Source organism: Vanacampus margaritifer, chromosome 14 (genome assembly GCF_051991255.1).
Source record: "Vanacampus margaritifer isolate UIUO_Vmar chromosome 14, RoL_Vmar_1.0, whole genome shotgun sequence".
NCBI lineage: Eukaryota > Metazoa > Chordata > Actinopteri > Syngnathiformes > Syngnathidae > Vanacampus > Vanacampus margaritifer.
The window spans coordinates 2,917,089-2,928,870 of record NC_135445.1 but is presented as its reverse complement, the minus strand read 5'-3'; the positions used below and the strand labels follow the sequence as shown (position 1 = coordinate 2,928,870).

Below are 11,782 nucleotides of genomic sequence, written 5' to 3'. Positions count from 1 at the left end.
AAGTGAAACTGGCTTTGGGGGCTGAATTTTTACAAACACCATCAAGGCTGGTGACGCTAAATCGCTAATTGGCCAATTTATGTCACGGCGAGGGGCCCCCCGGCAAAAGTTTGCTGCGCCCGCTCACGGCGCAATTTGAAAGTAGACAAAACAAATTGGCACACAACAGTGTGAAAGTGAACCTGCTGATTGATGAAAGAACTTCCCTTCCGTTTAATCGAATCAAATTAAACGCTGGAAGAAAAAGAAAAAAAAGATGCTGCCTGGTGTCACACTTTGCGCTTACGTAGGCCATTTTGGTCGGGAAGAATTTGCGGCTGGCTTGAGCGGCTCGCTCGCCTCGTGCAAAACAGAGGAGCGCTCTAATTGACTTGACTAATTGGCTCGATACGTTTTAATTAGATGATGTGACGAGCTGCAAAACAACAGCGGATGCACTCTGACCGCGATAATAATGAAGCGGCGTTATCAATATTGATCTGCTTAATTTAATCACTTATTTTGCAAAGGGATGAAAAAAATGTCGTAATAAGGGAAATTTGGTGCGGCACGAGAGGAGGCCCGGAAGGAAATCCAATTACCGGCGGTGGCAAATGTACAGTGGGACCCTGATTAAAATTACGTGTGACCTGACTTAGGTGCTTTTCAAGACAAAAGCTGTTGCTCAGCCTACTTTTTTTTTTTTTTGCCTCGAGTTGCGAGTGCTAATGGGATGGCAGCGAACTTCACACCGACTCATTTTTATTTTTACAGCACTTTAACAACCACAAGAGCTTTACATAAGCCCGAACAAACACAATCACAATGAATAAAAAAAAAAAGAAAGATAGACAGACATATCTAAATAGCTAGCTAGATGGCTAGCTAGCTACATAGCTAGCTTGGCAGCTAGCTAGCCGCATGGATAGCTAGGCAGCTAGCTAGCCGCATGGATAGCTAGGCAGCTAGCTAGCCGCATGGATAGCTAGGCAGCTAGCTAGCTTTGTGGATAGCTAGCTGCTATATATATTGTTTATGTTAATCAAAGACCACAAAAGTCATAAAGATAATAATCGGACTAAAAAAAAAAGAAAGAAAAAAGCGAATCATATCACTTTTCACCATAGAAATTAATGGAAATGCTATAACCATATTCTGTTTGAGCCGCCGCCCCAAAACAAACCAAATATTGTGGGTTTTTTTAAAAGGAAAAAAATAGCACTCAATAATACTGTACTTTCTAAAAACATACTGTTATAACTTCATTAAAAATAATGCAAAGAGTTAAACAGTTCGTGTATCAATATTTAATGCTGTAATCCCAATTCATTGTTCTCCCTCCCAACCCTGGCCACTGGGTGGCAGTATAATACCGTACATTCATGCAGACACAAATGAATAAGAATAGACTTCTGCTACTTCTGTACGCGACTCAGCGAGCTGCTGTAAGTTATTTTTCATTGAGGATAAAGAATAGATGCCTGTCTTAATGTCACCTTATCCCAAATAACGCACATTTCTGTTTCTGTTTGATATTTCCTCTCTTTTTTATTTGTTGACAGCACCGCGCGCCTGTTTGCCGAATCATGTTAGCTCTCATTAGCATTTTTGCTCCATTTTCATCATGGCCGCCGCGCATCTCGTTAGCCGCTGTGGTGATTGAGGGGTCCGCCGCGGACAAACGGCCGCCATGACTCAAGTCGCATTCGTTAATGCTCTGACTCAGCAGACACTTGTGTTTAATGGCCTGCTGATGCCGGTGCTTTTTTTTTTTTTTTTTTTTTTTTGCAAGGTGTCGCCATTAATTGCGTTTCAGGCGTTTAGGGAAATCGTTCACAGGGCAAGGCGATGACGAAGCCGCTTAGTCACCGTACAGCTGGTGTTATTGCCTTTATAGCTCATGTTTTAACATATTTATGAGACATTCCTACAAGTTAAATACTATGAGAGAAAAAAGTGCGAGAATTATCAGATTTCTGAGAAAAAATGGTGGTTGTTTGGAGAAAGTATAATAAACAGATGGGGGTTTTTCATCAAAATGTTGCGGCTGATAATTTTAACGTAGCATGTTTTGATTACAACAAAAAAAAAAAGAAGTATAAAGAAGGTGCGACGGCGCCTCATCTCTCATATTTTTGTGTTCTGAGCCAAAAGCAAACCAAAGGACGTGAGCGGCTTGCTTTTCCTGGTTTAAAAAAAAAAAAAAAAAAGTGTTGTGGTGGAAACGTCTCCCATTTGAAAAGATTGCTGCTATTTAGCCCGACGATTGGCGCAGCGGGGAAGGTTGCGCTAAACGGTTTTAGCCGGCGCATTCACAGAGAGAACATTTTTATAAAATACAGTCAACAACGGCAAGAAAGAAATCTCAACTGAGCCGTCTCGAAGTTATGGCAAATAAAGTTGTTGATTTTGAATGACTCATGATCCTGTTTTCTTTCCGTGGCTGTTTTTGTGTATTTTTTTTTCTCCCCAGTCTCCAATCCATATTTTAATAATAAAACACAACGCAGATGACTTTTTAATTGAACATCTATGACTACTCCTCAAAAAAAAAGAAACATTCATTTTTTTAACAAGTCAAAAGAAGTCTCCATCTTGTGAGAATAGTCATACATTTAATTCAAGAAAAATTGAGGTTTACAGTACTTTCAGAGTAAGAAGTCGTGAAGTGATACTTAAATTCATTTTTTATTTAATCAATTTTCTACGGAAAAGTGTTAAGGCCAGTGGAGAGAAAAAAAAGTTTTGCAGGATCCTCATTTTATTCTCAGAATTCTCACTTATTCTGACTTTAAAGTCATAATTCTGGCTTTAATCTTAGAATTCAGACTTTAAAGTGCTGCAGCAGAAAAAAAAAAAAAAAAAAAATTCTGACTTTAAAGTTTTGAGAATAAAGTAAGAATTCTCACTTTAAAGTCAGAATACTGATTTTAAAGGCAGAATTCTGAGGTCAAAGTCAGAATTCTAACTTTAAAGTCAAAATTCTGACTTTAAAGTTCTGCAACAGAAACAAAGGAAAGAAAAATAATTCTGACTTTAAAGTGAGAATTCTGACTTTAATTACGGAATTGTCACAATTCTGACTTTAATTACAGAATTGTGACAATTCTCACTTTAAAGTCAGAATTCTGAGAATAAAGTGAAAATTCCCCTTCCATAAATTTCCCCAATGAAATGAGTTAAAATACATACTGTAATCTATCTCAGCCCCCCAAAAAACACAACTTTTTTTTTTTTTTTTTTAAATGTGTTTTTAATTTAAAAAAAAAATAGCACTGTATTGTATATATATATATATATATATATATATATAAAACATAATACAAGAGAATGGAAAGAAATAGACTGCGACTATTAAGTGTAAATATTATACATACTGTAGTATTTGTGTGTTGAATGTGTGCCTTCAAAGGGGCGTGGCCAAGCGCATAGCATCAGTAGCTGTAGTCAAGTTAGCCGTTTTTTTCCTTCTTCTTTTTTCAGTAAGCGTTCTCATTTTGCATGACGTTTTTTTTTTACATTCAATAAACGACTGAAAGTGCAACGGGAACTGTGGCTCTCCTTGCCCACATCCGAGGACATCAAAGGTCAGTGGTAGCTCGACCGCTAGCGATCCGACATGGAATGTTTCCAAGATATGATTGACTAAAACTAATACGATTTTTCGTCCAAAAGTCTAAGACTAAAATGGCTGCCAAAAACAACATTGCGCAACACAAAAAGACAAAACGGACCGAGCTGAAATCTGAAAAAACTCCAGTCAGACCACTCTTAAGTCAAGGTACCAGCGTGTCCTTTTGTCCTGGCTGAAGACGTTCCAGTGGTTAGCCACGCCCCCTACCGCCGGCCTCGGCACAGGACGGCGGCAAATGTAGGGCGATGTCCCTGAGACTGTCCCTCTCCTCCAGCAACTCCCGCACGTCCTGTTCCAAGAGCTCCAGGCGGCCCCGCTGGCCCTTGGCCGCCGAGCGCAGGGTTTCGATCTTGACGCCCAGCAGGGGACCCTCCACGTTACCGCGCAGCGTGCTCAGGCGGCGCGCCGTCTCGTTCAGCACGCGGTGGAAACGCTCCAGAGGCACGTTCGCGTCTGGTGCGGAGAGGACAGGTTTGGTCGGGAAATGGCGAAAACCGCAAAACCGAATCCTACGCGAAGGATGCTCTGATAGAAGTACATTTTGTATATTTTTGAGAAATAAAGATGTTTTATTTTTTATGAATTGGTATTTTTTTCACCCCAAAAATCAAATACTATATGAACCAAAAAGTTTTCAAAATTTTTTATAGGGGTGTCAGGGGATAAAAATTTCTAATCGTAATTAATCGCATGAGCTAAATCACAATTAATCGCGAATTTTATATCTGTTCTAAATGTATTGCACCAGTATTTTCATACGCGTGTTCACGTAAAAGTGGAAATAAATGTTAAACTAATAGAAATATGGCTGCATCTTTTAGTCATTGACACAGTAAGTTCATAATAATTCATAAAACGGTGTTAAAATTTAAACGACGTATTGTACTGTAAAAAATGAGCGTGATATTGATGTGTTGAGGTCCGTCTCTGCCACTAGATGGCATAATTGCATTTGTAAGACATTGGTGACAGCGCAGTGCATTTGTCTTTTCATAATAAGAGCTGTCTAATCTTTAACATGAAGTAACTTGTGAAATTCTGCCCATTTTAAAAATTCTAACTCCCCAAAGCAAAGGCTTTCCAAGTAATCGCATGTTAGAAAAGTTAGTGCTGTTAAAGGATTTTTAAATTAACTCAAAATTCCGCACAAATTTTGACACCCCTAATATTTTTAAACGAAAAAGTCGGACTCTCTCGATAAAATCAAAATGCCATCATTTTGAGAAATCCGTTTTTACCAATTTTGCTGATGAGCTCCGTTAGAGTGAGCGAGTAAGCCTCCAACTGCAACTTGGCCGCCTCCACGTCCTTCCTCACGTTGGCCAGAGGGGGCGCCAGCTAGGAAGGTGAGACAAAATGTGTCTTTAACTCTTTGACTGCCAGACGTTTTCAGAAAAGGGATACCGTGGGTGCCAGCCGATTTAAGCATTTTTGACTGATCTTTCAAGGTCCACAGAAAATTATGTGTTTGGACTATGGAAACACACATACTACCAAATGAAAGATTGGACTCTCATCTTTCATCAGAAAAAAAAGTTTGTTTCAACCTTATTCCGTTTTTCAGTAATCAACAATAGAAAATGGTTAGTTTCACCTGTTTTGAAAAAAAACGTCTTTTAACGTCTTTGGCACTCCTCCATAGGATTTTACTAAACGTTATTTAACGTTTTTGGCAGTCAAAGAGTTAAGCACGCACGCGGGGGGGGGGGCACGTGAAGTGCGTCGCCATACCTCGGAGGGCGTGTGGAACTTTGCGCCGTCAGCTCGCGACGCGTGCTCATCCAGACTTTGCAGTGCGGATTCCACGTGGGAGTTGAGGTGGGCGAAGGCGGTCCTCGTGTGCTTGGCCTGCGTCAGGACGCCTTTCGATTCCTAGTGTAGTAGTTCACATAGTTGAGTTATATGCGGCTGGCGTGAGAGGTCAATTCCCGTTCGGCGTGTGCTTAACAATTGACAACAATACAAATGAGGGCAGGGCGGTTATGGAAAAAAAAATAAATAAAAAAAAAAAATAATAATAATCATGATTATTTAGATTGATAATCAAATTACGATTAATAAATAATTAAAAAAAATAGAAATAAAAATAAAAAAAATCTCTAGAGCCGTGGTTCGGATTTTTCCACCTCAGCTACGGCGTCGGCGGTACGTTGCGCTTCCCGCGAGGCATTTTGGGCAAGGAGGGAGTTTTCCCGCGCAGGCTGAAGTATCTCTTGGATCTCCGAGGCCAGGTTGGTGACACCGGTCAGAACTTTCTCCTCCAGGGGCTTCTTCTTCTTCATAGCAGTCCTGGTGTGGGCCTGCAGACGGGGCCATTCGCGCACCATGTCTGGGTGGAACATTCGGACTATGTTTATTAGTGCGTTCAATTTGAGTTCATTTAAATTCCTTTAACGCCACTTTTTTTTTTTTAATGCGCAATAAATGACTTGCAAAGCCTGTACTGGGGGAATTCCAGTCGCGATGCAGCAGACACGTTCACGTCATAATTTAGCAGTAATAAATGTCATAGTAATGCGTATATTTGTGGAGACTGGGGTCAAGTTGTAGTTTACAATTTTAAAAACTTCACAACTTACTTCATGTTAAAGATTAGACAGCTCCTAATATGAAAAGAGAAATTCACTGAGCTGTCACCAACGTCTTACAAATGCAATTTTGCCATCTAGTGGCAGAAAAATGACCTCTACACAAATCAATACTGTATAACACACTCATTTTTTACAGTACATTACATCTTTTTTAATATTAACTAAGTTTGATGAATTATGAAATTACTGTATCAATGACTAAAAGATGCAGCCATATTTCTATTATTTTCACATTTTTGTTCTACTTTTTTGCTAACAAGAGTATGAAAACATATTTTTATTTTATTCACAAAATATAACGAGCACATGAAATGCTAATTTGTCGCCGTAAAATACATTTTAATAATCCAAAGTGCTTCAGCAATCGTCATTTTTTGGTCAATGAATTCTTTTCGTTTGGTGCTCCGTAGATGGACTTTTCTCTCAGATTTTTTTTTTTTCATCACCGCAAGCGATCCTCACTTTTAAGATCCCGGTGCAGGCCGATTCCTTCCGACTCCGCCCCTTTTCCCGCCACCACTGAAGCCAAGGCGACCAGTTTGGCCCATTGAGCGCGAGCTTGCAGCTGAAGAAATCAAAACAACAAATCAGCACGCTAACGTTAGGCGCTAATAACATTGCCGCGCGTTGAATCACCTCTGCCGTGTCGTTCGCAATTTCCCGCTTGTGGCCGACGGCCGCCGCCAGGGCGCGAGTGTCGTTTGTGATCTTGCCGATGAGGTCGTCTTTGGACCGGATGCTTCCATCCAGTTCTTGAGTCTTTTCCAGCAGTGCGCCGCCCCGCTAAAAGGGAAGTACAACCTCGGTTATAGCAGCAGAAAAACGATACTAAGCCATCAACACAGCTTTTCATGTTATAAAACGACTAGCGACGATTCAGATTGTCGCTGCTCGACGGACTTACCTCAGCAAGTGCATGGCCGGCGTTTGTGCGACCGAGCTGCGACGTGACGTTAGTGAGGGCGAGCTGCAGCCTGACGGCGTCCTGCTGGAGTGTTCTGTCATTGGCAAGACTTTGGTTGGCCCACGCGGTCAGATTTTGCCTCTGCTGCTGCATCTGTGTCATTCTGAAACACGGCAGATTTCATAATTATGCCTGTTTTTTTTTGTTTTTAGGTTGCATTGTCTGAGATTTAGGATTTTTTTATTTTTTTTTTACAGCGGGAAACTATATTTGGAGGTTCAAGAAATCATCAGGTTAGGATTAGACTTCAAACTTTACCCTTTAAATGACAAATGGCTTCTATGTGGTATAATTCATTTGTAATTTGTCTTCAAAACCAAAATGGCGTACTTATTCGGTTGTGGTCGTGTGTCTACTCAAAGATGAATTTGCCAAATGTCATCTTGACCCCATGAAACTTGCTTTGGGGACTGAATTTTTCAAGTTCAATTGGTTCCAAAGCCATGCTCAACACTAGGATCTCAAATCATGTTTCCCCATTGAAATGAAGGGAAATGCCATTAATCCGTTTTAGTCTCTTCCCCAAAAAATTTTAATCATGTTTTTTAATTAAAAAAGTAGCACTTTATAATATTTTACTTTATAAAAACAGACTATTAACTAGGGGTGCCAGGCGATAATTTTTTTTAAAATTGTAATTAATCGCATGACTTTAATAGTTAACTCACAATTAATCACAAATTTTATATCTGTTCTAAATGTACAATAAAATGTACAATAAAACATTTTTTTTAAGTTTTCATACTCTTGTTAACACCAAAGTGAAAAAAATGTTAAACTAATAGAAATATGGCTCCATCTTTCAGTCATTGATATAGTAATTTAATAATAATTCATCAAACTGAGTTAAAATTAAAAAACGAGTGTGATATATTGATTTGTGTTGAAATCATTTTTCTGCCACTAGATGGCATTTGTAAGACTGTGACAGCTGCATTTTTCTTTTCATATTAAGAGCTATCTAATTTTTAACATGAAAAAACTTGTGAAATTATATTCAATTTATTACTGCAAAATTTTGACGTGGACGTGTCTGCTGCCTTGCAACTGGAATTACCCAAGTAAAGGCTTTCATTAATCGGGCGTAAAAAAACAACAACGCAGTTTTAAATTAACTCAAAATTAACACCTACTATTAACATAATATCATAGAATTTTAAGAATAAAATTGTTTGTTCATCATGATTGACTGCTTTCTTAGTGTGCTGCTCCTTATGGTGTGCCCGCTTTGGACCTCCAGGGGGCAGTATAACAAAGTCTACTAAGACACCAAAGAGTAAGAGTCGCCACCTCTCTGGGTTCCAGTAAAAAATAAATAAAAATAAATAAAAATAAATAAAAATAAAATAAAATAAAATAAAATAAAATAAAATAAAATAAAATAAAATATTCGTTAGCCTATTAACGGCCTTGCCTGTTGTTAGCATAAAGCTACTTGTGGCAATCCTACGGCAAAGTTTTTAAATACACAATGCATTATTGTCTTTATTTGATTTTTTTGGGTTTGACAGCAAACAACAACGGAGCGAGCGCACACTCTCTGCCTTACCGTTGCGTCAGAGCCGCGATGTACTCGTCGGTGGAGTTGTCTTGCAGGAGCTCCATCAGCAAGCTGAAGGCGCGCTTTGAAGCGGCGAGCGCCCTGCCGGCCACGACCTCCACCTGCTCCGCGGCATCTCCGTGGCTACAAAGGCAGACGGAGGTGCGTAGAATGACAGCAACCCCGGCAAGCGGATAAGCATTTCAGGCCGAGGCGGCTTTCCGAGAAAGCTCTTACGCGCATTGTGAAGTATTGAGCGAGTGGCGCAATCGGAAAGCGCGGCGCTGTGACGGTTGGATTGCAACGCGTGCGGACTCACTCACCTTTTCGTCAGCGCTTGAGACTCGTTGACCGTCATCTTCCATTGGTTTGGTCCTGAATCAACCTCAAATGGGATGATCTAAAAAAAATTAAAAAAAGCAATACATGGAGCATTTACTGAGATTTTTTTTGTGGGTCTCCTTGTAACAGATAAGTCTGCCCAATTTCATTTTATGTTTAACTAGTGGGATTTTCAAACTTTTTAGGGAATACTACTTAACACTGCTGAGAGATTAGAGACTTGTCTTTTATTTTGTAGTCAACACAAAATGACCTACAAAAAAAAAAGGTTTACAGTATTTAACACACATGGATGAAATTTGGTAGCAATTGGACAAAAATCTCCAGGACAACTTTGTCCTTGAAGTAACCCGGAAATGGCCTAAATAACCCTCAAATGGCCAATTCAAAACAAAATGGCCGACATCATGTCTTTTTGGGCATCTACTACCTACCAAATATGTTGCAGAGTGAAACTGGCTTTGAGCTGAATTTAAAAAAAAAAAAAAAAATCAGGGGGTCCTACTGAGAGTATAAATAATTACAATTTCCAGAGGGAACTTGGAAATGACCAAAAATAACCCTAAAACGGCCACTCCAAAACAAAATGGCAGACTTACTATTTCTTTTCAGGCATGGCTTCTTCAAAGGAACCCCCCGACTGTCATGACAAGTTTGCTCTATATTATTTATACAACATAATTATGAGATTCATTTTTCAAAAATCATTTCCAGTTCAATACATTTTGTAGAAACTTTATTTGGATGTACGCCGCCATTGTTACATACGTCGCAACGCATTCAGTGCGTAGTGACGTGGAATGGCGGCTGGCTCTATGCCAGGCAATGTGAAACGTCGATTAAGAAAGCAAGATAAGTTTCCGTAGCGTTCCTAAAGGGACGATCAAAACTCTTGAATGCGTCTGGTGAATGACGAGAGCACGTTGTTTCTTTAGGAACGCTACGAGGCTTAACTTGCCACGTACATAACGATGGCGGCGTACATCCAAACAAAGTTTCTACAAAATGTATCAAACTGGAAATTATTTTTGAAAAATTCATCTCATAATTATGTTTTATAAATAATATAGAGCAAAGTTGTCATGACAGTTGGGGTTCCTTTTAAGACATTTTTGTTGGTCTACTTTTTTTTTTTTTTTTTTTTATTCATTTTTGATAGATATGCCTACCAAAAAGTAAAAATGGAAATAAAATCAAAAACTTTGAAAGTCTTGCACCATTCAGAGAAGCAGTCACAGCTCAGCAGGAAAATGGTGGCCTGCCAAGTAGCGAGGCTCACCTTGTGAACTTTTTAATATCCCGCACGGTTCAAAGCGGGGGCAAAAAAAAATACAAAATCTCCCCGGAGTTATGTCTCTATTTTATTTGGGATCATGCAAATTAAACAAATACGTAAATAATAAATCAACAATGGGTCCCTTCCTTCCCCGCCTGCACATACTGCGCATTTTTTGGTGTCGTTTTTTTTTCCCCCCTCCCTGCTGACTTTGCCTCTCAAAAGGTGGAGAAGGATGAAGAGGAGGAGGTTGGATGAGGAATGAAAAGATTTGCTTTGAAGGTTTGCTTTGGTGGGGATTTTGTGGCTTTGTAAAAAAAGGTGGCTGCGCTCCAGAAGGTTGGAAGCAATCTTGTTACACAGCCGCCTCAAAAGGCACACCATCAAACACGTATGACCAAAAACTCCACAGCGACACCGCCGAATATCGTTTGAAACGTGTCACAGACAAATAATTGACACAGAGACGATATTTGGGTGAGGATTTGTTGTGCAGTACACGTTGTTGCCCCCCCGTGTGTTTAAACCGCCATTGACGGCTATAGACGTCAAAAATTCATTTGAACTATTTCTATTAGTTTAACTTGTGTTAACAAGAGTATGAAAACCTATACTTTTTTATTGTATTAGAACAGATATAAAATTTGTGATTAATCGTGAGTTAACTATTGAAGTCATGCGATTAATTCCAATAAAAAAATTGTAATCGCCTGACGCGACTTAAAGATTATTAAAAATTCGGGGCATCGGGCGATACATTTTTTTAATTGTAATTAATCGCATGACTTCACTAGTTAACTCACAATTAATCACACATTTTATATCTGTTCTAAATGTACAGTAAAAAAAAAGGTTTTCATACTCTTGTTAACAAAAGTAGAATTTTTTTTAAATAGAAATTGTTCAAATTAATTTTTGACGTCCATTCCCGTCAATGGCAGTGAATGAGTTAAGTATCACTTGATTGGTGGTTGCTAATTCCCATTAGCCTGTCAATGGCGTTTATATGTTAGCATTAAGCTCGCAGCTGCTATACTAATAGTTAAATTTTTTGACAGTGATAGTTTTCATAAAGTCTCTCTATATTAAAGATTGTCATGGGTAGGGTTAAAAACTTATCCCCGCTGATAAACGAGCAATTTTTTTAAATGTGTCCGAGCCATTCTATTAATATTATTATTATTTTTTATTTATTTTTGCCAAATTCGGATGTCACAATTTTATCTAATTTAGATAAAACCCGCCCCATGACGTGATGAGCCACTTTCAAGCATGTGACACGCCAATCAATCAATCCATCAAACAAAAGGTAAGCAGAGCTGCATTGAATTTTGTTGGATGCATAGATTAGTGTTTGCTACTAGCATTAGCTTTGGATGAGCTGCAACATCCTCGATTGTGCAGGCAAAGTGGCGATTTCTGCAATTTGTGTTAGTTGATGGAGCCGCATAACGTA

At 39.1% G+C, this 11,782-nt stretch overlaps 1 protein-coding gene across 4 annotated transcripts in view; it reads right to left on the bottom strand.

The window, feature by feature from the left end:
• Positions 1-2,574: 2,574 nt before the first annotated feature.
• The window catches only part of lamc3 (laminin, gamma 3), an 87,064-nt gene continuing 77,856 nt past the window's right edge, over positions 2,575-11,782 (bottom strand). For all 4 annotated transcript variants that reach the window (XM_077585881.1, XM_077585880.1, XM_077585882.1 and 1 more), the window contains 9 exons: positions 9,032-9,108; positions 8,718-8,852; positions 7,109-7,271; positions 6,841-6,987; positions 6,667-6,769; positions 5,740-5,942; positions 5,345-5,485; positions 4,852-4,951; positions 2,575-4,066 (listed from right to left, as the gene is read on the bottom strand). In XM_077585881.1, coding sequence (XP_077442007.1) covers positions 3,804-4,066; positions 4,852-4,951; positions 5,345-5,485; positions 5,740-5,942; positions 6,667-6,769; positions 6,841-6,987; positions 7,109-7,271; positions 8,718-8,852; positions 9,032-9,108 — 1,332 coding nt within the window. In that variant the 3' untranslated portion in view covers positions 2,575-3,803. The remainder of the gene's footprint in view (positions 4,067-4,851; positions 4,952-5,344; positions 5,486-5,739; positions 5,943-6,666; positions 6,770-6,840; positions 6,988-7,108; positions 7,272-8,717; positions 8,853-9,031; positions 9,109-11,782) is intronic.